The sequence below is a fragment of the Cyanistes caeruleus genome, chromosome 2 (genome assembly GCF_971803275.1).
Source record: "Cyanistes caeruleus chromosome 2, bCyaCae1.hap1.1, whole genome shotgun sequence".
Lineage (NCBI taxonomy): Eukaryota > Metazoa > Chordata > Aves > Passeriformes > Paridae > Cyanistes > Cyanistes caeruleus.
The window spans coordinates 18,791,410-18,816,905 of NC_141702.1; the positions used below are offsets into that span (position 1 = coordinate 18,791,410).

At 37.3% G+C, this 25,496-nt stretch overlaps 1 protein-coding gene across 18 annotated transcripts in view; it reads left to right on the forward strand.

Annotated features, from left to right (window-relative positions):
• The window catches only part of MYT1L (myelin transcription factor 1 like), a 333,945-nt gene that overhangs the window by 238,333 nt on the left and 70,116 nt on the right, over positions 1-25,496 (forward strand). For 9 of the 18 annotated variants that reach the window (XM_086875946.1, XM_086875945.1, XM_023922541.2 and 6 more), the window contains 4 exons: positions 13,131-14,108; positions 18,708-18,842; positions 21,367-21,457; positions 23,742-23,849. In XM_086875946.1, the coding sequence (XP_086732072.1) occupies positions 13,131-14,108; positions 18,708-18,842; positions 21,367-21,457; positions 23,742-23,849 (1,312 nt within the window). The remainder of the gene's footprint in view (positions 1-13,130; positions 14,109-18,707; positions 18,843-21,366; positions 21,458-23,741; positions 23,850-25,496) is intronic. The other 9 variants (XM_023922543.2, XM_023922548.2, XM_023922546.2 and 6 more) reach the window with 4 other exon arrangements.

Here is a 25,496-nt window from a genome sequence, read left to right on the forward strand (position 1 = left end):
ACAGACTATTGTCATTCTGTCATCTGCAATAATTAAAACATTGTTCAACTTTAAGGCTGGCATCCAGTGGAAAGTTAAAAATTGTTTCTTCTTTATTGCAATGTGTTGGATAGAACTTTGCCCTCAGATCATTAAGAGAAAAATATATTTAAAAAGTAATAGTGGAAATAGAGAATCACAGATCATTATTAGGAACGACTGTTAGAAATAGGGCTGAAGTTTGACTCACAAAAAGTATACTAAAGTTTATAGTAGTGTTTGTTTATTATCTAGAGAGCACAGTCTATGAATGTCCTTTCCTGGAAATACAGCCAAAAAGGATAACTTTTAGATGAATAGAAACTGGAATCTTGCCTTAGGATCTCATTACAACTGTGGAGTGAGATAAATGTTTCACAATAGAATGGAATGAAAATTCTGTCCCTATCTGTAATGCAGTTGGTTAGTTAAGTGTAAGAAGTGATGCAGTAGTTCAATGCCATTTGTCCTTCTTTTCTAACACAGAAGGTTGGAGACTAGACTAGTGACTGCTTTGCATAGAGAGTCCTTTTACACATTGATGGACCTCTGTCACACCCTAGAAAAAACGTTCCAGAACTGCCATAGGCCAAAGTGGGACATTCCCCTGAGAAAGTGGGCCATGCTGTCTTTGCTTCAAGGATCTTGTAACCATCTTATGGCTTGACTTCTTAATATTAGGCTACAAAATCAATCCTGGGCACAGGGAACAGCCACAGTATTTCTCTCTTCAAGGCAAGTGTCCTTGTATAATACCTACAATAAAGAGATTGCATTTTTTTATGACCAAATAGCATTACAACAACAACAACAAAGTTTGGGTCTTACTCTGCTCTGTGTTTTCTGCTTCCTAATGGAGCTTGAATCCAGTCTAGCTTTTACTGTGGTGGCTATCAGAAGTTTTTGGGAAATATGGTATGGAATCTATATGAACCATGAGAGCTTATACTCTTACTCTTCTGGTTCTTTAGTGAGTGACTCACTAAACAATGTGTTTAACCTGGGCAATGGCAGGTGGGTGTGAGCAGGGGAAAGGAAGGAAGAAACAGGCTTTTCTTCGCTTGGCTGCAAATTAAGCAAGCCAATCAAAGCAACATTTCATGGGAAGCCTTGTTCTTTCAACTGTGCATTAGAGCATACCTTTTGGATTAGGTTTGTCTGGAAACTTATGTGTGGAAAGACCCATCTTTTGGTGTTTAAATAGCAGATAGGAGGAGAGCTTTGTAAGGCTGGAGCTGTACACATCAAAGCAGAGCTTTGAACAGTTGATCAGTGTTCAGGTGTCTCCCAGGTTTATGACACAGATGAGTATAGATGTAGTTCTGTCACCAAGAAAAATAGAAATGTGACTGTTCCTTTCTATACAACATGCCGTTTGAGAAGTCTAATCTGAAAGTGTTTTAGAAATTACTGCTGCTATTCATAAGAATTATTTTTTTAAGCGATTCCCCATTAAAGGGCTGGTATGAGTTTAAGAAAAAAATTTGATTCAGTGGCTGGAGGGTCTTTGGACATAGAAATGGAAACAATAAGTTCCAAATGTAAAAGGGATGACAGGGCTTATGCAGGAAACAAAAATGCAGAAAGATGTAAATAAACACTTAGGAGGTCAGCATGGGAATACTGCAGAGAGAAAATTAAATATACTATTCAGATTCCTTCATGGACAGCAGGAAATGACAGATGTGAAAGCTGCAGTAAAGAGTCTGCATTATGTCCAATCTTTAAATTAACAGTTAAAAGGCTTTAAGATGGAAGACCGGGGCTAAACAAAATACCCATACCCACAGGCAATGCAGCGAAGCTTTTTCTGTTTTATTTTCTTCTCCCTAATTATATGTGAGCATTTTCCTATAGTTCATGATACGAAGTAGCTTACTGTGTCTTTTTTTCTTAATGATAGAATTCTTTATCATTGTCATTAGTAGAATCAGAACTAGACACATGCAGAGCACTTTTAGAACCCCATCCAATATATGTAGACTCTCTGAGACTTTTTATAATACTGTAAACAAGGATTTTTAAACTACACTTGAAGTCTGTATAAGATACAAACAGCAATGAGCCAAAATTACCAACTATTAAAAAATACATAACTAAAATTAAACAGCAATGTATTTATTAAAGAAAGAATAACTGTCCTCTGGCAAGTAAGTGTTCTGCTTGAAATCTGCAAATTGCACATCATTGAGAAGATAAGCAGTGTAGAAATAATGTACACAGTTTATCTGAGTTTTAAGAATGGATTTGATGCAGTTCCATTTGATAAATTCATTTTAAGTCATAAAACATAATACAACACCAGATGCAAAGGAACAGAGGGGAAAAGTTCATGTTGGATAGGTTAATTCCATTGGCTCCTAAATAGCTCAGATACTTAAGCACCTCTGAAAATTAAGTTAATGAGACTAGAACCAAAAAATTATCACAAAAAAGGCAATTGAAAGGGAACAATATGTTAAAGTGAAAAAAATAAAAACAGAAGTAATTTCAGGCAGAAGTAAGGCATTGGCTTTATCTCACATACGTTACTTTCACTAGAGACCTTCAGCAAAATAACTTCTAGACTGGAGCATCCTGAGACCAGACTCAGACTCAGGTTTTAGTTTTGTATGGTGCAAGATTGTCTCTGTGTCTACGTGTGTGTATCTTGGAAAACTGGCAATTGTGGTTATTTGATAGATTTTCTGTTGTTGTTGTTGTTGCTTGTTGTCTCTGTGAGGATAGTTATTTTCAGCACAGCACAGATGCTGTGTGCTGAGGCGGTGTTGCTGTACTCAGTTTAAGCACTGTGAGACTTGCAACAAAGCCACTGCCATCATAGCTAATAGGTACCTGTGTAGTTGGAAATGCATGGAAATGCATGGAAATTTTTTGGTTGTTACATTTGTCCAGCAAATACTCTCCTTTTAAGAGATACAAGCTTTCATCATCAGGACGGATATTCCAGTGCAGATCTGAACAGCAGTCTGAAATCCCTCAGTTTCTAAAATGTGGGGACTTTAGGTGGACAGGGTCTTGGAAGAGCCTTACTAGAAATATCTTTGCAGATGCCATAGTGATATAAAAGGTGGTCTGTATCTGGTACTATAGCATGCATTTCCTGCATTTGACAGGTGTATAGTACTCTACTCTCATTCTTACACACAGTCACATGGGCAGTCGGTACACATAGCTGGCAAAGAAACAGAAGGTACTAAAGACTCTTTGTAGGTAGATAAGAGCCACCATTTTCTCTTTTTTGAGGTTCTCTGTTTATGTGTACTTGGCTGAGTGGAGTAGCATGATTGGCCAGGGTTGACCTTGCCTAGATGCCTGGTGTCCACCAAAGCCACTCTTGTCATTCCCCTCCTGAGCTGAGATAAAGTCAGGGAGACCAGTTGCCATCAAAGGCAGAACAGAGTCAACTTGGGGAAAATATTTGAATTTACCAGTGAAAATCAGTGTAGGATAATGAGAAGCAAAATAAAGCCTCCTTTCCAGGGTCTACCTGCTCTCTCTGGGGGTGCAGGAGGACAGGGAATGAGGGTTACAGGTTACAGGTTTTTTCTCCCACTGCTTCCTTCTCAGAGAAAGAAGTCCTTCCCCTGCTCCAGTGTGGGGTCCCTCCCATGGGAGACAGTTCTCCATGAACTTCAGGATGAGTTTTTCCCATGGGCTTCTATTCTTCACATTGCTTCAGCATGGGTCCCTTTCTACAGGTGCAGCCCTTCAGGAGCAGACTCTTCCAGTGTGGGTCCTTCATGGGGTCAGCAGTCCTGCCAGAAAACTTGCTCCAGCAAGGGCTCCTCTCTCCATGGGGCCACAGATCCTCACAGGAGCCTGTTCCAGTGCAGCCTTCCCACAGAGTCACAGCCTCCTGCAAGCATCCACTTGCTCAGAGGTGGGGACCTCCACAGGCTGCAGGAGGATCTCTGCCCCACCATGGACTTCCATGGGCTGCAGGGGCACAGCTGCCTCACCATGGGCTGCACCACAGGCTGCAGGGGAATCTTGGCTCCAGTGCCTGGAGCATCTCTTGGCCCTCCTGTTCCTCCTACATATTCTCACTCAACTCTTCTCTGTCTGCAATTAATTCTGCCCAATAAATTTTCTTTTTCCTTCTTAAATATGTTATCACAGAGGTGTTCCTACCATCATTGATGGACTTGGCCTTTGTCAGCAGTGGGTCTACTGTGGAACTGGCTGGCGTTGGCTCTCCTGAACATGGGAGAAGTTGCTGGAAGTTGTAGCCCCCCTGCTACCAAAACCTTGCCATGTAAACCCGTGGTAAATGGTTCACATTCACCTTATTCCTTCCTTCTGAAATGCTTTTTCCATTGATCTCAGCTTACGGATTTCCCTGTCTCTGTCCCTTCAGTCACATTAATCAATGACTACATCTATGTGAGAGAATAAACCAGACCATAGTCCACTCATTTAATGCCAAGTTCAATTGTTGCATGATTTGGGTGCATATACAGCTAATCTTTTACCTTCCAAAATACATTCACCACATTCAGAGTCCTTGGGAATGGTCCCTAACCAGCAGCTTTTCACTTCATTTGGAAACCGCTGCAAAACTGCTGAGTTACTCAAGTCAAAATCATGCCAGAGCCTCACTAAGAGTTATGGCAGCATGAATAATCACATTCCACTTCTCTGTTTACTGTTTTGTCCCTAATTAATAGGAACAGAGCAGAATATTAATAATAGAAGGCTATAACCAAACAGGTAAATAATCCTTTGTATTTACTTTCTTACATTATGGACTATTACTTGGCCTTCCCTGTCATGAGAACATAGGGAATGTGACAAATGTAGATAAAAAAACTAGTTGAAGGGATAAAAATAAAGGAAAAAACACCTTAACTAAGAGCTTTACATTTCAGATGAAGTCTGGCACTTGTGAATATAGATGTATTTTTCTTTCCATATCTCTTGGCACTGAACTCATTGAGGGGATAGAGAGACATGAAGAAGAAATTTCAATGATACCTTTAGCACTTCTCATCCTCTAGAATGGTAGTGATATGAGCCTCTATCCCTTTGCCAGTCAGGTCAGCTTATCCAAGCACAAACAGGCTTTCTTTATAATCAAACACAACTATGAAAAAAATAATTAAACTTATAATGGAGACCAAACACTAATGTAAATCATGCAGTCATAAGCATATATCCCATTGAAAGCGTCTGTAGTATCCCATCCACGCCAGCCTTTCATGCCTATCCACAACCAAAAAATAGTTCATTTTGGGTAGCTCTTCATTCCTTCCACTCAGCTGCTCCTACTGTGTCATACTAAAGATACCACTGTAATTCAGCAAGGATCTTCTTGAAAATTTTGAGTAAAAGCAGTAAGGATAAGAATCACCCTGTCAGTTTAATTGATAACCAATCAAGAGATATAATCACTTTTAGGGGATAATTCAGCCAATCTACTATAGATACCTAGGTTAGGATAAAAAATCGTATCCCAGGATGCATGTTTTTTGTCCATTAGCTGCAAATGGGATCTAGATGTGTAGTTTATATGGAGACATGTTCAATATGGTCTGACACTGAGTCAGAGATCTGAACTGAAATCAAAACAGTAAATAAAGATGATGTATCACTGTACTAAAGATTACAACCTCTCATCTCAGAGATTTGCATGTGAGAAAGAAAATGCTGCCTTATAAACTTAAAATGTGTTCAGTCTGCATCCTTTGTGAAGCAATGAATATGGAGAGCGATGTAGGCATGGGTCACTGTCTCTGGAGCAATCTTAGGAATAGCCCATGAGAAGCTCTGTACCTAGAGCTCTCTGAGTGGGTGTTCTGCCATCAGTGCAGCTGGTCCTCTGCTCCCCTGCTGGCTTCCTGCTGTATCCCGGTATTGGAGAACAGTTTGGTTCCATCATTGCCTGGTGCCCTGCTGAGCTGTGGAACCCTGAGAGAAGGCAAGAAACTGCCAAACTCCACTGAATCATTATAAGGCTATGAGATAAAATATCTTGCCTCCCTTCTATCAACTTCCTGGGGAGAAAAAGTAGGATGAAATGAATGCCAGTCATCAGCTAAAGCCATCTCATTATCTGCCCAGACAGAAGTCTAGTTAAAACAATTAAGGGCTGCCTGAACCCGATTCACAAAGAAGTGTGTACCAGGTAGGAGTGACTGGCTAACTTTTCCTGCCTTTGCAAACCCATCATGTCCACTTCTGTTCACAGATAACATCAGCAAGTTCCTTCTCAAACCTGAACATGTGCCTTCATGCCAAATATTGCAGATACTTCAAACCAAACAAGCAGGCTTCATACTAATCAGACACTTTTCCTACCTAAAGGGATGCCTGTAGGTAACCAAAAAGTATTTTCTGCTGTCTCTGTGGTAAAGGAAAACAAGATAATTCCCAGAAAATTCATTGCCTTTTGACTTTTGGAAATAATGCTTGTCTATCAGGATGAAAAGACTTGAGAAACAGAAATTAAAAGGAAAGGAAATTATTATTACATTTTATGCAGCACTTACACTCTTGAATTTGGAGTAATAGGTCCAGTTTTGGGCTCATCAGCACAAGAAACTCTTGAAATATTGGAGTCCAGTGATGAACAAGCGGCACGATTAAAGAGCTGGACCACATGATGTGCAGAAACACTGAAAAAAGCAGTTTGTTCATTTGAGGAAGGAAATGCTAAGGGGAGAACTTAGGCTGCAGCTACTTGTATGGAGAGTGAAGAGAGGATGTAAATGTGTAGCATAAGAGACAAGACACAAGTTGTAACAAACATCCAGTTAGAAATAAGAATGAATTTCTCACCATGACAGTGCTCAGACACAGGAACAGACTTCCCAAAGACTATGTGTTTTTTCTATCCTAGAAGACCTTTAAAGCCAAATGGACAGAAGAGGTCCCTGATAATTGCTCTAAGCTGGCACTATTTTTGGGCAGGTGTAGGACCACATAGCATCCCGAGGTCCCTTCCAGCCTAAGCTACTGCATGATTCCATGGTGCACTGTCAATAGCATGTGACAATCTATTTAAAATCAAAGAAAGGCAAACAGTATCTTGTGGTGAAATGACAAAATCTTAAACATATTGCCTTCAGTCAGAACCTAGATAACCTCCAAGAAGCTCTTGCAGTCTGGCACTTGAAGCAAAATTACCTCAGTCATGATCTTGTCAGAGGATCTGTCAGATATCCTTAGATCACTTTCCAAAATTGTACTGATACAGGTAGCTCGTAGGGATTTGGATTGGGAAAACATGAATGCATAACAAATGACAGAAAATGTTAAAAGTATGTTGCTCTGTTTTAGCTGATGCTCTGTCTTTATATTAATAGGAATAACCCACGTAAGAACATCCATGTTCTACCAATACTTAATGTGAACATTTGTAGATCAGGATGCTATTGATGCAGGTGTGACATAAGCAGAGGCATAATAATAGGTTATACAAATGGCAAAAAAGATAGGAGTATTTCAGGGCATTGGTTATGTAAAGCACCTCTGCCTTTAGGCAAGAATACACTGATTTATACAGAAAATACATCTTCAAAATGGTGTTATAACAAAATAATTTATTATTATTTTTAAAATGTGTAGAAGATGAATTAAAGAGGAATATATTTATGTGTTAGTCTTTATGTGTTAGTAATTGCTCCACAAAAGGAAAAAAATTTAGATCTGTGAGGATTACTTTTGGTCCTTATGGAAAAGTAAAAAGAAACCAAGAAAAAGAAAGGTGATACTTAAATTTTCAGCAAAACCAGATAAAAAGTGAAACCTATAGAAAATAAAAATATCAAAACATAACAAAAAGAATTAAAATATGCATAAGGTGGCAATCAGTGCATGTTTAAAAGTTTATATGGGCTTGATGCACTGTAGTCTTCACTATTAATTTATAATACTGACTTCTAATGTAGTGTGCTGTGTTCTTCAGCTCAGAACTTCCTTGCCACGCTTAATGACTTCTACTCTCTATTTATTTTACTTTGAGCATCAGCTATTAATTGAATACTGTAATTGTAGGAGAGTCTAAACAATAAGTCCCAGTATTATAACTATTGTAAGTAGTTGTAGAAGGCTGAGGGGGAGAAGTGGGGGGAAAAAATAAGGAATATAATGGAATAGCTAGAAACAATCAATTAATCAAGTGAAAAGTAATATTTTTCTTTTGACTTCTATTAAGTATATAAGGTCCACAAAGGAACCAATTGTTATAACAACCAAATTTCCTAGGTCTTTACCTATAGCACTTCCAATATAAAATAATTTCAGGAAATCTTGCGGAGATGAAGAAATGATTCTTCGTGCATATGGTCAACTTCAGAGTTCAGTGCATCCCTGAAATAAGCATATTCAAATACTTGGGCTCTAATCCAAATCCTATGTCAGTAGTAGTGTTTAGACTTTTAGGAGACCTTGCTTAGGTCCTTGCAGAGTTACACACATCCTCTGTTTCTTCCGCATGGAGTGGAGAAGTTGAGAGCTCACTGAGTTTTCCACCTCTTCAATTTCCTTACGAGATTTTCCTGAAGATGGCAATGTACAAACAATCCTCCTCCCCATATTATGCTGTAACTTTCTAAGATTTGGAATTAATTTGTTCTGAAATTGTCTTGCTAAATGTTTCTCATAGGCCAGCTATCAAAGACTGTAATGAGGAGGTGAGTGCATGTATTTTGCATTACAGCTTAAAGGGAGAAGAATGGTGATGCAGTCATATCATGTGCTGAGCACTTAGGAATTGACAAGTAGCAGTGGCAAGAGCAGTGAAGTGCTTTAAATCAGGAAATGCTGGATAATGAAACCACCCATCTGGACAGGAAGCCTGTGTGACCACATTTAGGTTTAGCTTCTTAGCCATCATGTTTTCCCATGCTTGGAAGAAAAGTGAGTAATTTGATACACAGACCACAGACATGGAATGTCTTGTTTCGGAAGTCTTTGTCCTTTGGTAGGAATGTAGCTGCGATTTCTGAAGTATCATTGCCTCTCTCTGCAGAATCTCTCAATCTAAATGCTGTGTATTTTCCTTTTCAAAAGGAAGGTGCTGTTTTGCATGACTCCCTACACTAAAACCAGCAAGCCATTTCTTCTGACAAAATATTGCTTAAAATTTGATGTTATAGGAACAAAAGGAGGAAACAATCAAGGATGTAGGGGCTATAATTCTTATTCTCCTGTGACTCCTGGTATGACATGGAAAGAGTCACTCAACTTCTCTGTGTCTCAATTTCCCATCTGTAAAATGGGGTTAAAATACCTACCTCACAGGGGTGTTGTGAGGCTTTTTAAAATAATGTTTGTAAAGTGCTTTGAGATCCTTGGATGAAAGGTGCAATAAGAAATCAAATTATTCACTTTTTTTTTAGCGTAGTACAAGTGCACTTCTGTCAAAATGGCTAAAGGCTTCCAGCTCTTAATAGCTGTTCTACACTACTCCACTATAATTTCCTCCTGCCATTTGTTATATCTGCTGGGAGTTAAAAAGAACAAATTTACAATCTAGAATATCTAAATTGTCATGATATTTTGTGGAAGAGGGCTAGAATAATCTGATATTATTTTTAAACTGTGTTGTGTATTCTTTGTTCATGCAAACCTAAAGTTAACATAAAAAGGATACAACTTTGTGCATTCTTCACTTGAACTGGCTAGCTTGTGTCTTTGTGAGACAAACTCATTCTCTTCAGAAAATAAAAACCTTCGGTTTGCATCACTTGTTCAAAACTTATACAAGGGGTAGAGTAAATCTTTTACCTCTCTGGATTTTGCAGTCATATAACAGACAGCCATTATACAGCACACTGTAAAAGTAGTTACTGAGTTAAAGATCAAATAGAAGATATCACAGAAATGTGAAATGAAAGCAAGATTAAATTTTACAGACCTGAATCAAAGAAAAGGCGTATAGTTCACAATGAGCTGGTAGTGTAACATACTTCCTAGAACACCCTTAGCTAATACATAAACTGATTCAGTATTTAAAATTTCATATTGATAAACAGATGATACAGCTGCCTCACCAGAGCAGGCTTAGAACCCAACTGTTATTGAGGAGATGATGTGGCATATATAAACATCTTCCTCATTAAAATTAACTGCTGCATGGAGATAAGGGACATAAGTAAAATAGTTGTTAAAGAAAGGAGGTGAAAAAAAAGGCCAAAAATTAAAATGAGAAATTAAACTTATTTAAATATTTTTTACTTTTCCTCCTCTCTTATCTGGGATTAGTGCTTTACACTCTCTTCCACTACCTTTTCCTTCTTCATTTGAATGGATGGGAGACCAGGAAAGGATATAGCCAAACAAACAATAAAAAATACTGTAGTTACAGTTTTCACCCAGCTTACTTACTCAAAAGGAATTTAGATGTCTTCTGTCATACAGTACATGATTCATATTTTGACTTTTCACTTGTGGAGGCAAGGTATAACATATTCCTCCCCTTGGTGATCATTTACAAACACAACCCCCCTTTTTAGGAAACAATCCCTGAAACCTTTCACATTTCAAAAGTTGGCCTAGAATAGTCACTGCGTACCTGAGCAGTTCTCAGGATGACTTGAGAATTTTTTATTTTTCTTTTCCTTTGTGTTTCAATTACAGCCAGATTTGGACTTACTTCACCAGTGTTTGTTGATACCTCATGATAAACTTGAAGGCACTGGCAATTTTGGATCTATATCTTATTGCTTCTTTAATTACTTTGATGTTCCTTTGCTGCATCTGAGTGCCCATCAGTGTAGTTACAAGAAGTGCCCCACAAAGCCTTAGTTTCTATGGAACAATCTCCTTGGCACCAGGTTTTATCCTTAATATTTAAATTAATGTAAGACTTCTTTGTGCATTTTACTTTAGAAAATTATTAGTGTATTTGCTTTTCAAATATCACAGACTAGTTATCCACTAATCCTTCATTATCTCCTTCTATTCAGTTATTCAAGATGGACATTTTTCAAATAGGAAGTGTAAGTGGCAGTCCTTACTTGTACACTGAAAATCTGGTACTCTCATACCTTTAATTTTTGTGGCACTGAAACACAAATGTGAATTATGGTGATCTTGAAAAACATAGCAACTAAAATAAAACCACCTTTTATGATAAACAGATAACCCACTACTGGCTTGGAATATCTTGTGATGTAGAAATACCATATAATCTTCCTTATTAATTAGCTTTCCTCTGTATTCAAGCAGATAATATGTATGATATAATATTTTAGCATTAGAGCATTTTTTTTCTAGGCATAGCCTAGTCATCAACCAGTTCTGCTGCTTAACTACAGCCTACTATCATCCCAGGATCCCTAACCACTGTGTAGAAGAAATACTATCTTGTGGCTGAAATATTAATTATTGTGCTGTATAGCTTTGTATTTACAACTCTTGATTTATTACTCTGTCTACAGACATAAAAACTATTTTATCAAACACTATTTCCTATTACCAAAATGTTAGTGCACAAGCCACCTACTACCTGAAATTTCCCACTTTGATTTGCTTAACCCAAAATATGACCCACACCTTAGAAATGCCTATGTGTTTAGGTGTACTAGTGTTGAAAATACATCGAAGCTGAAAAGATGCTATCAGAAGTTGATGGACTGGCTCTTGAGCAGGTGTAAATTATCCCAGCTCTACTGGTTTCTTTCAGTTTGCACCAGCTGAAATACTGGCCTAGCATGTCACTGTAATGACAGATCTAGGAACTTTTTTTTCCAGTTCTGGAAAATGTTGAAATATAGTTTGTGTAGTTGATTATCACAATATAAGTTATGAAATGTTCGTTACTCCATAGTTAGGAATGTGTGTTTTAAGACTGGTCTAATAATGATATAACTTCTGAGTGAACATGAGATACCAGAAGATGCTCTCTGGATGATATTCATTTGAGTATGGGTATCTTTAAGGTGGGCATCGAGTCTGAGTCCCTTTGTTGTCAAAGAAGAGAAACAGGCACTTCTAGTGGTTATTAGTTTAATTCTCAAGAAGATATCTTAAGCAGATCAGGTGGGCTGTGTCTGTAAAGTGTCTGCTTCTCTTACTGACTAAGGACAGAACCACGAATGTAGATGTAGATGTAGAAGTAGATGTAGACGTAGACGTAGACGTAGACGTAGACGTAGACGTAGATGTAGATGTAGATGTAGATGTAGATGTAGATGTAGATGTAGATGTAGATGTAGATGTAGATGTAGATGTCTGCCTTGCTCTGTCTAAAGTTAGGTGAGGTGAATCTCCTCCTCAGGGCCTCTCATTGGCTCCATCTTTGTAAGCTCTCCCTATGTTATTCAACAGTTACTAGAACAAAGCTGAGTAAAATGTGGTAACTCTGCACCATTCTGTTACAGTACACAGAACATGAAATAACAGCCCTATCATACATATATGACTATAAAATTTGGGCTAGCATATTTACTTAAAATTATATTGTGCATATAATTCCTTCTATCCTCCTTTCATGTAACAACTCTCTTAAAATTCTTAACTTTTCCACAGCTGAACTGAGAGATTTTGATTTTACTGATGGATCCACTAAGTAAAATGCCATTTTAATCTTTGTGCGTAGCTATTAGTCAATTAGTGTTAATGGTGTGTATGGTGTTAAAAATGTGACATTTTCCTTCTTGGAGTATGCTCTTTTGGTGAATGGCATTCATCAGTAAGAGAATAAATCCAGTGACACTCACTCCTTTGCCATCTATCATATTTACAGGAAGTACAGGAGTGCGAAAAGTTGGAAACATAGGCAATTACATCATCTGAATTATGTGATTGTAATAAAGCCCAAAGAACTGTGAATATAGGAGTCAAAGGAGAAACATAAGTATTTATGCCATAATATTTAGCAGGAGTAGTAATTAGCATTTTGATTGCCTTTTTCTTATCAGTTCTGTGAAAGAAATTCATGTGAATAGCAAATAAATAAAAATAGCCCTATGGACTATAGAGAATTCAGTCAAATGGGTCAGCCATAGTGTTCTAAAATTGCTGTATGATTAACAATATTTGACGTGCAGTTTGTTTTCTGTCCGTGCGATTGCAACAACAGTTCCAATTGTAGCCACTTTTTTCTTTTCTTTTCCTTTTTCTTTCTTTCTTTGTTTCTTTCTTTGTTTCTGTTTTTTATGCAGAAGACCATCAAATGAATTGTCACAATACTCGAATAATGCAAGACACAGAAAAAGACGATAACAATAATGATGAGTATGATAATTACGATGAACTGGTGGCCAAGTCATTGTTAAATCTTGGCAAAATTGCAGAGGATGCAGCATACAGAGCCAGGACAGAATCAGAAATGAACAGCAATACATCTAATAGTCTGGAAGATGATAGTGACAAAAATGAAAATATCGGTCGGAAAAGTGAGCTGAGTTTAGATTTAGACAGTGACGTTGTTAGGGAAACAGTGGACTCCCTTAAATTATTAGCACAAGGACATGGTGTAGTGCTTTCAGAAAATATTAATGAGAGAAATTATGCAGACAATACTTCACAGCAAGACAATAGGAATATGAACTTTGTAATGCTAGGGAAGCCTGTGAACAATGGACTTACAGAAAAAATAGTGGAGGAGAGTGATGAAGAGGTGTGTCTCAGCAGTTTGGAGTGCTTAAGGAACCAGTGTTTTGATCTGGCTAGGAAACTCAGTGAGACAAACCCACAGGAAAGAAATCAACAGCAAAACATGAACACTCGTCAGCATGTCAGGCAAGAAGATGACTTCCAAGGAAGAACACCAGACCGGAATTACTCTGATATGATGAACCTAATGAGGCTTGAAGAACAGTTGAGCCCCAGATCTAGGACTTTTTCTAGCTGTGCCAAGGAGGATGGTTGTCATGAAAGAGACGATGATACCACCTCTATTACTTCAGATAGGTCTGAAGAAGTGTTTGATATGACAAAAGGTAACTTAACCCTGCTTGAGAAAGCAATTGCTTTGGAAACTGAGAGAGCAAAAGCCATGAGAGAAAAAATGGCAGTGGAAGCTGGAAGGAGGGATAATATGAGATCATTTGAGGAACAGTCTCCAAGACACCTTTCTGGAGATGACAGGAAGCCTAAACCAAGTGACGGCCATGTCAAAAAGCCATATTATGGTAAAGGTAATATTTCTATATACCGTATGTTATGTCATGAGAAAGTGTGAGCTAACATGTTCAGTTTTTGCATAGATTTCTGAAATGAAGTTATTAATTCCACATAATGGGAACTTTATTAAAATTGTAGTATGTAGTATGACATGATTGTAAAATAACATCATGCTATGATTATAAAATAAAATATTTCATTCTGCAGTGTTAGAAATATGTACAGTATATCATTGGCTAAATTAAAAAGTAACTTCTCAGGGAAACAAAACAAGAGATCATGTTGAAAGAGGCAAAGATTTTTCTCAAGGTTTTAATATATTTTATAGTAATAATTAAAAAAGAGAATTGTGTTGCAAACTATATTGGGGGGGGTTATGTAGCAGATAGTCAATCAGCTATGAAGTGCATATATTGCAGATTGGATTGGGTAGGTGGCATCGTGACTTACAAAATTATCATCAAATGACAGTTATTGATGAAGCCTCTCCCATCTAAAATGTAGAATTGCCTGATAGAAACTGAATAGAATCAAAATGACCGATAACATAAGATAGGGGCAGTGACTGCACATTAATTATCTTAAGATAGTAAGGTAGTGGAAACCATTTGCTATGCAAGGCATGGTGTGGCCTGGGCTGAGATCAATAGCAATTTCTTTCTTATGTGCATTCCACTTCACTGGTTTCATTCCATTGTGGAAACAGTTAAGGTGCTGCCTTGACCATAATTCAATACAAGAAAAAAACAAAACAAAAAAAAAAAAAAAAAAAACCAAAAAAAAAAAAAAAAGCAACCCAACCAATAAAGAAACAACCAAACAAAAAAAACCCAACAGACTAAAGGTTACCTTTAGAATGCCTTTTAATTTGCAGGATTATCACGGTGATGGTGTGTTTATATTATGACACTCCTCTTTAACGTGTTTACATCTGTACATGTAGGGCCATGTTGTATTAAGTGTTCAGTACCTCCTGAGATTCATTGAACACCCCTGATTCCCATTGACTTTAGTGGAAGTTGAGGACGTGGTATTTCTTGGGAGATGCTAAACAGGGAATAGGTTTATCTTATATTTGTTGTAAAAATATTTGGTTTGCTTTCTACAATTGAGATGGTGAGCATTTTTCTCTTTTTTTTTTATAAATCCCTGTTTTCAAAAAGTAATCTGCCTGTGACATTCATGTAGGCAGACAACATCTTGATCCACAAAAGTTTTGATCGTTTTTCACAAGTCTTAAACAAAAGTAATGATCAGTCTTTTAGAAGCATGTAAATTACTGATGTCAAACACTGCTGCGATGTATTTTAGTGAAGTTTTGTTTGTTCTAACCACAAATATATAGTCCAGTGTATGCTGTAGTAACCTCGGGCACTTGGGGAAGACAACTTTATTTAGTTAGTGTATTACTGCATAGCCATGTGGATGTTGTGCTAAATATTGTTCACATATGACCTATTATGGATGCATTTCCCTGTGAGTATATGTCTCTAAAAACAGAGAAAATAAGACAAACAAAAATTAATTTTTGAACTGTTTTTAAATTCTGGTATTGTCCAGACTTTCCAGTCTACATATAGCTGAAAAAACCACTTTTGCATATAGGCCTACTGTCTCCAAAAAGCCTATATAATTTCTGACAGTGAGAAATGTATGGATATCCTATTTTAGTAAATCCTATAGCTTCTTTGAACCATCCTTTTTCTTGGGAGCTTCAGGCTGAATTTAAATTGGTCCAAGTCTCAACCAGGAACTAAATACTGTGGGAGTTTGGACCATGAAACTGTAGATCATTCTTTATCTTTTTAATAAAAAAAGAAAAAAATTGCCTTATAAATAAGACCAAAAAAAACCCAACAAAAAACCAAAAAAAAACCCCAAAAAAAACCCCCAACAAACCAAAAACCAAAAAAAACTCCACAACAACCAAAACCCAAAACAAACAAACCTGTGGAAAACATTCTGGTAGTTTCTGAGAGAGGAAGCTTTAAGTAAGAGAGTTGCTTATATCATTTGTTCTCCAGTCACGTTATCTTCCAAATACTGCTGGAAGAGTTACCTACAGAGATGTATGATATGGTTAGGTGGACACTTTCTTGGGAACACAGGTTTGCAGTGAGAACTACCTCTTGGCTTCAGAGATCACTGAAACAACCATTAAGAGACCAGTAACCATTTTGCCCCTGCCATTTTAAGCTTTCTAAACAGGTTTTCTTCCGAAATTTATGCGTTTTGAAACCTTTTAAAGTCCTTTGACAACCTTCACTTGGGAAATACTTCCATTGTGGCAAAGAGTGAGAAAAGGTTGCAGAGTTCAGTAGAACTGCAATATTTCTCCCAAATAGTAGAAAAGTATTTACAAAACAGTATCCAGTATTTCGTATAAAGCTGTGAAAAGTTTACTCAAATGTCTTCCATTAAAAGCAATGGGAAATTGTGCAAGTGCAATTTTATGCAAGTTTTGAAATCATTAAGAGTAGTATACAGCATCTTTTCTGACTCATTAGACCATAAAGGCTCTTAAGGATCTGATATGTGCTATAACTTTATGATGTAGACTTGAATACAGAGCAGGATTTACTTGATGCTGTAGGATGCAAGTCTCTAGATCCTCAGCTGCTCTAAATTACAATACCTTCACTGACTTTGGTGGAGTTCTAACAATGTCGAGTAGCTAAAGTTCCTAAGTTTAAAGTCTCTAAAAAGCCATTATGGTCTATTAATCATCTACATTTTTTGCAGTCCTTGAATATTGTTATATTTACATAATTTATATTTCATTTACATTATCTATTCACTTATCTAATACTTTTACACATCCCAAAGTACTTGACTTGATGAGTTGCTTAGAGTTGTGTATGTATGTAGCTGTGGGCTTGCTGTTCTAGTGGTCTCAGCACAGGCCTATCTGGCAGGAATTCAAATCCCTCCTCTGACATTTGCTCCTTCTGTGGCCTTGGGTTTAACTTCTTGATCTCTTTCTTCAATTTCCTGATGTGTGAAATTAAGGTCTTTACAGGAGTGTTGTGATAACTGTATAGCACATTGGAGATAGATTTATATGTTTATTTGTTATTAAAGAGCAATGAACTATGTTCTGCAGTCCACATGCAAGTAAAATAAAACGTTCATAATTAGGGATTCCATTTGCAAAATACAAGGTTTAAGTACGATGTTATATTATAAGAGTGGATTTAAGACATGGAGAGTCATTAGAATGAGCTAAAGATTTTCTGTAAAATGAAGCTGTTTTGGAAGAAGTTGAAAAGTCAATGTATATATAAAACCTACCAAAAGGAAATCAGGAATTGGAATAAGTCCAAAACAGAATGTGAACTCTGGGTTGTATTGATTCATGATGAAAAGAATGGGTTGTACGTGAAGTTCTACAAGTACTGAAATTTCCTCCTATTGTACTGAGGGTTCTGTTTGTTGAAGCTGGGATGGAATTTAATGTAAAAAAAGACTTACTGGAAAACAAGTAGCTAAATCTTATTTTACGAAACTGAATGCATAAATATTGAAGCAGAGAACTTACAAGAGCAACATAAAATTATTAAATGAGGATAGTTCAGATTGGGTATTGAAAGGAATGATGGACTAAAAAAGATGTTGGTGATCTTGAGCCAAAATTGTAGCAGTTTGAGTATCCTGAATTTTATCCCTTTAATATGGATATGAAAATCAGCAATGATGTCCAAAACCTGGCAATGGTGGTCAAGATGATAAGATGTAATTCGTATCCTGTGCTTGTCTGGAAGAATAGATGTTCTACAGATGTTCTGTTAAAGGAAACAAGCAGATGAAGTTACGTGAGAAAGTTCTATATCAGGATTAATGTCACCAGTATTCCATTACATTATTGGCAGAAAACTTTATTTTGTGAAAAAAATATCTAGTTAGACTTTCCTTTGATTTGTAGTCAGAAGATCCAACAACATTCTAAAAGGTCATTAACCTTTCAAGCATATGAATATTCAAATGTTACATATGCATGTTGGTAATGGCCCAGATTTACAATGCAGGTGATACTTTCAGTAATCCTGATTAATGTTTACTCCACCATAATTTATTGAAGAGAAAGGAATATTTATATAAGTTTACCACTTTGTAAGGAATTTAGAGAAAACCAGAGTAATTTCCACACTGAGCCTTGGAAAAGGGATTTTTGTGGAATCGTTATGGTGAAGAGCTGGGTTTGCTACTCTCAGGACATTGAACTGCTATGACAGTATATTTGCAGACCTTAATACATGAGGCAAATAAGAATGTAAAGAAGGGAAACTCCAACTAAACAGTTTCCAAATGACCTTGCACCCTTGAGCTAATGCTTGCCAGCAGAACATTGATTGACAATGGTATGGCTTTGCTGTAAAAAGGTCATTTTCCAATCACTGCGAATGGATATTGCTGTGATCATGGGAGTCTGCAGTCTGAGAAGAAGATAAAACAGGATAAAAGTGACAGAACTGTGATAAGAAGTAGAAGGTTTTTTTTTTTTTTTCCAGTTTTCATAATAACATTTACCAAAGAGTAAATGACATGATTAAATGAACCTTCTTACAGAAATGTGAAAAGACTCATTCACTTGACACATTTGTTGTAAATTATAGATCCCTCAAGAACAGAAAAGAAAGAGAGCAAATGTCCTACCCCTGGGTGTGATGGAACTGGCCATGTAACGGGGCTTTACCCCCATCACCGCAGTTTGTCAGGATGCCCACACAAAGATAGGGTCCCTCCAGAAAGTAAGTTCACATTCTTTCATGGAAACTGGGGATAAAACTACAAAAAATTTTCTAGCATGCTTTTTGAACCTTTTATTTAAAAAATTAATTTCATTTTTCAGTATGGTTTGTCTCAACTTAGTCAACTGTTCTGTGTTATACTTTTTCCTTTATTCCATCTTTTCCATTCTTTACTAACTTTACACTAAAAGAACAACTTTTAAAGCTGTATTCTTTGATTTTGAGAATCCTAGGTTATTTTTTAATAGACATATTTAGTCAATATAGAAAAAGGTTTCCAGAAGATGTGCACTGCTTTTGCTCCTGCGTGCTAATGTCACATCAACTGTCCTTATTGTCTTGTACAGGAATAATTATTCCTGAAAAACTTGCAACCCCTTTCCTTTGTTATTGTTGTGTCTGAAATATAATTTATATTAAACTAGTGTGTATTGTATAATAAATAATAATTTGGCTGTTTACCTAGTTGCAGAACTCAGGATTTTGAGCAAACATCCCCTCTCAGTCACATGGGTGGAGCTTCCTGCCATGTCAACAAATTCTCGTTGTATGAAGTTCACCCATATGAGCTCATGGACACACACCTAAAGGCAGAGGGCTTCATTTCTGGAAGTCACCTCCTTGGCTGGTGAAATCAGCATAGTTCTGTTGAAGCTAATTACTCTGTGCTGGTTTTTATCAGGAAGTATCTAGCTAAGATCCAATTCTCTTTCACAACACTTTTAAAATGGAGTTATGGATTTCATTCCATATGGACCTAAAATCCTCACTGTCCATCAGCACTTACAGAATTAACCTCAATGAATTTGCAACAGCCTTAAGGAAATGTTACAAAGATGGTCAAAAGTAAAATGGTCCCCAGTTTCCAAAGGAAAGTAGATTCTGATGGACAGGAAAACAGAAGTAGATTAGCATTTGCAAGAGTGGCAGACATAACAAGTCTCCTCTTCCATGGTACAGTGGCTTCTTCCAGAAGTAAAGTGATGAGGAAGTGCTTTAGGAAATTTTGCAGTAGTTTGGTTGGTCTCTAAATACAGTAGAACAAATAAAGTAATTTCTCTGCTTTCCAAGAACCTGTAATTTTTTGAAGCACAAATATTTATTCAGTTGCTCAAAGTTCTATCATTTTTCCAAATGGTAAATAAAAAGCTCTTTAGAAGACTTTGTAAATCAAAGAAGAATATAGCTTTAAACTGTTTGCATGCTCTTGTACCTACTAAAATGACAAAGGTGAGCTCATCTTTTTTTTTTCCTGTGATGTTGGCCTTGTGAAGCATGTTTCAAGAACAGCTTTAAATATTAGGAATTTCAGAGTGAAGCTTTTATATCTATACACATTTTATCACACTGATGATGGGGTGATGATGATGATGATGATGGTTATCTTTTAATGAGTATACATGGTTTAATTCTCAAGTCTCTGAACAGCTTTTATTCAGTTCTTAACTCAGTCAAGGTACCTACTGCTTTTATTAGGTCTTCTATTTTTTTTTGAGTGAGAACTAAATACAGGCTTCCAGACCACTTCTTGTGTGAGAAAATGAGAACTTCACAAGGGCTGGATGGCCTTTTTCCATTGAGTACTGCCATCCAGCTCCAAGACATGGATTCAGATATACATCATGTCATAAAAAAATTCTTCAGTTTCCCCAAAAAGTTTTTGATTATTTGGCCCTTCATAGCATGAGCTTTATGATTTAGAGAGGCACTGCTCTGAGCAGCCTTGGAGTAAGTTTTCCATCCAGCTTGCAGTGGATGCAGATGTAAATCAATTTACTTGCTTAAGCTTGTAGCACTTTTTTTTTTTTTTTTTTTCTGCCATCCCTCAATTTTTAAGTACTTCATTTTGGTTCCTAGTATTTAAAAAAAATAAAAATTCACATTTGTAGACAATACAAGTGAAAATTAGAGGATCCATTCTGTTCACCATATAGATATGAATGATCTATCTATGTGGAAGTGAGCAGAACTGGCCCTTAGCTCAATCGGGCTGCCTTATAGCTAGGGTTAAATTCTGTTCAGGGTTGTACTGAGGTGTGTTTCAAGTAATTCAATGTTCTACCAGTGTAACTTGAGAGCAGATTTTCAGCTCATGAGTTTGATACTGCATTTATAAAGCTATGTATTAAGAATACATACATTTCCTGAAAGAATTTTTCCAGTCTGTAATTTTGTTTTGTATGGTTGCTAGCTCACCCTTTACTGTTGAGCTGATCTTTGCTCAGTGGTTTTGTATGAAGAAGATGTTGGGCGTCTTCTGCTTCACTGTTGCACCAGAGATGCATTTGTTTATAGGTTCTGTAACCTCCATAACTTTCACTGTTTCCCTGTGTTAATGAGCATAGGGTCACAATACTTACTTTCCTCATCAGGCTTTATTGGCTATGTGTGTCACGTGTATTTTGAGGAATGCTGGTTGTTAATGAATCCTGCTTTGTTTTAAAATGGTTTCATATATACTGGGATTTGATTTTTTTTTTCTTGTTTTCATACTCTGCTGTTTTCTCTTACTCTCCTTGTCAAGTTCTTGCCATGCATGAAAATGTTCTTAAGTGTCCTACACCAGGCTGCACAGGCCGGGGCCACGTAAATAGCAACAGGAATTCCCACCGAAGGTAAGGATGCCGTCGCTGGACACCAATCTAGAGGGAACAGTGCCTCCGAACTGCAGCCCTTCTAGCAGTCCATTGGTGGGGGGGAGTGAGTGTGTGTCGTTGTTCTGTTCTGAGGATTGACAGATGGTGCTTCGTGTGCTTTATCCATTTTAAAGAGTAACATTTATTCATGTATTTTCTGAGGAGAACGAGTGTGCGTTTGCTGTAGTATGGATGAATTGATCCACAGAAGACATTTTAAGCATCCTTAGCTTTTTGAGTGGACTTTTTTCTTCTTTTTGTTTTGATATTTGCTGAACAACAATGGTACAAAACAAGTGGTATGACTCCTCATGGGTGTGTTGCAAGGAGAAGGATTTTGTCAACATCATCAGGACTAGGACAGCGTTCTTGTTCTCACACTTCACTCTCCTCAGAGATTATTTTCTAGTGCATGGAAAAAATCTACTCTAATCCTAAATTATCGGGGTATTTTAATACATGAGAAACAGCATTTTAAATACACGGGTGTTAGTTTTCTTACTGACCATTGTCTCAGCCCCAAAGTACTTATTCAGCTAAAACTGAATGAGAATCTTGGCTGTTTAAGGAACATTAAAAGCATGTCTCATTACATTTAAAAATGAGAAGGCAGAAATATTAGAAGTAATTATTCTATTTAAAAAAAAAAAAAAAAAAAAAAAAAAAGAAAAAGGAAAAAACCAACTTTTCCATAGTTTCCTAAGATTAGTAATAGATTCTTAGGGAAGGGATGCTATGGCAAATTAAATTCTGTCAAGCAGATTTTGGAAATGTTACTTTACTTTTCCTCATGTCATAATTTTCCCACAGAACAATAATAAAATTTTGCCTGTTCCTTTATAACTTAAAAAATCCAGAAAATGTCGATAAGAGGGTAAAAGGAACTGTGCAATGTTCCTGTTATTGAATTCCTTTTTACTATTAATTGTAGCATGAGGGCTTAAGGGAGTACAGGTACTGGACATTCAGTCTTATCAAGCTCTGGGTTACTACAGCCCCTCATATCAGCTGCATTTCCCCTAGAAGACTCTTGCGGGTACCAGCCTTTCTGCAATAAGCTCTGGTACCCTTTCTCTGCAGTGATGCTGCCAGTAGATGCAGCAAAATCCTCTGAGAAGGCTTTATGGGAATTACTGCTGCTTGAAGCAGCATTCACTTCTGGTTGAATATCCACTAGAATATTTGAGGTGTCTGAGGAAGAGTGTGTCAGTGGAGCGCAGCTGCCCCCTGGCATGGCTCCAGAGCTGCACAGAGCTCCCTCACCCTCTGCAGAACTAGGGCAGCGAGGGCAGGCAGGGGGGAGCACTCTGCAGTCTGTGCTCACCTCTTTCTGCAGCTTTTGGGGCATTTTTCTCTGCTTCACTTTTTTTCTTTTTTTTCCACTTATTGCCTGTAAAGAAGTGCATCTGGGAATGCACTGATTTGCCTTTCATTTTAATTTCTATTCCTGTGGAGAGCACAGAGAGTTGCGGTCACATAAACATGCGATAGACTATGACAAGGAAAGGAGCCCCTCCATTGTCAGGTCACAGGCTTTTACAGCTTCACTAAGAGCACCATCTGCTGGCATCAATATATTTATTTTTCTCAGATCTAAATCTTTTCCATAAGAATCAGGCTTATTATTGCCACTTCAATAATAGTTCAGCATTTGCAAATTTAATTGAATTTCAGTGAAGAAATACTTTTCATTTTACATCTACTATTAGAAAGCATACTTTAGTGGCTGAAATTCATGAACAAACACCAACAGTTGGCATGTAGATTTAGCAATCCAAGGCAAAATTTTGAACTCATTTATATGCCTAGCAAAAAGATTGGAGTTAATGGAGCTGAATGAGGTGTGAAGCAGCACAAGATTTGGCCTATATGGTGTTGTCACTTAATTGTCTTCAGGAGCCATTTCATCGGCAGTATTTGTAGATGCATAAAGGTCACGAGTCCACTAGCAGAGCTGCACAGTAGATTCCAGTTTATATTCTCCTCTCCTACTGGTATGTTCTCTGGCTGACATCCATGAATAATCTACCCATTGTAGACTGTGAGAGAAGAAGAACAGATGTAAGATTTACCATGCAACTTTGAAAGCAGAAGAAAGGAAGTCTATTCTATAGAAAATTCACATGACCAAAAGATTTTTTGGAAACCTTTTCCTTCAGATTCTTCCTGATGCTGGCTAAGGAGGAGAAGGAGTAATTGGATCAGTGCTATAATGTGAAACTATGCAGGACAAGACAATTAAATTTCCTTTCTGTAATTGCAGCCTCTCTGGATGTCCTATTGCTGCAGCAGAGAAACTGGCTAAAGCTCAAGAGAAGCATCAGAACTGTGATGTGTCAAAATCAAACCAGGCATCAGATCGGGTTTTAAGGTATTAGAAATCACTATAATACTTATTCTTATGCAGAATTCATCACACATTCACCTAATCTGAGAATTTATATTTATATACATTGTATATACATATATATCTCCTTTAAAGAAGAGTTAGAATTAGGGCTTCTGGATCCAATTCTTACAGTGTATTTATCCCACTTAGTTTTCATGGGGGAGGGTTGGTAATTATTTTGGCAAATACATGTAAAGCTGAAAAGCTCATTTTTGTCTTAGGCATTGTTTGGTGTAAAGATGACTGCTGGAGTGCAAAGTCTAAGAACAGTGTGAAAAAAGTTGGTATCTTTTGGGAATAAACTAATATTTACCGGTAAGTCTTGGTTTTTTCAGCAGGCTTTTACTAGTAAATATCAGTTTAAATTAAACCAGAAGCCCTATGTGCATTACCAAACTGGTAGTACACCTTTTGGCAGGACACTTGGAAAATTACCAGGTATAGCTTATACACCAAAATAACATCTGGCTTAGTTCTTTGTCTCTGTTGCCCCCATTCTCTGCCAGGAAGGACAGAAAGGGAGAAAGATTTTCTCCTAAATTTTCATATGGAAAGGATCTTGAACCAGTTTTATATGATTATACTCCTTTTCTTCATCCATGAAGGATTCTGCATTTATCTGAAGTTACATCCAGCTTTGTGCTATTGTCTCCTCTTTTGAGATATGTGGGTGGAAAAAATATTATTTCTGAGGAGCTGAAGTGTGAAGGATGCATGTAAAGAAATCAAACTTCTGCATGATTGTACCAGCCTTATGCTGATGATGCCCCAAAAGCTGCAGAATTTCTCCATGGATACTGCAATATCTGTGGGCTGGGATAGGTACATCCCTCCCAGCTGCCTCAAAGTGCGTGGAGGAAGTGCTGCAGCTTTAGTTCCCAGAATTTCCTACTTATCCCATAGGTTTCTTAGTCTTTAGCTCTCTTCTAGATTGAAGAACCGATTGGGCTACTTAAAGTTTTCTACTGTATTACCAACACCATTCTTTGGATATTCCCTTAGAAGTTCATCTAATCTTGATGGTCTTTTCAAAAACCAGCATTCCCATGGAGCTGGGAACATAGAATTATGTTCACATCTACAGAAAAATTTCTGTCATTCCTGTTGACGGTGGTCTCCTTCTGCAGATTGTTTTTGATGGGCTTTATCTTAACTGTCTCTAATTCAGTTTGCACAGCTTGGCATGCAATGTCCCACAGACGTTTCTTAGAGAAGTGTCCTTCAAATCCCATTAGTAAAAAAACTTCCACTCTTTGAGGGAGTAAAACAGTTTCTCACTTGATGGAGAAAGACAGATCAAAAATGCAGTGGCTTTTACCACTGCTCATTACAGAGAAGCCACTGAAGTCAGTTGCCATAGAAGGCAACAGAAGCAGCATCCAGGTTGCTGGCAAACTCCCTAGGATTGTTCTGCAATCTTAACTTCACTTGTAAGCTGCCTTGTGTTTCAGGTTTTATAGGCAACTCAGATAAGTCTTTCATCTCGTCTCTTGCTTTCCTTTTACCTTTAAGTCATTGAAGTATTTAAGATGAACTTGGCAGCTATTTATAATATTTGTGTGCAGGCAATTGATGGGCAGACGGAGATGTTTTAAGACTAAATCTTGAATATTTGTCTTCATCCCAGTT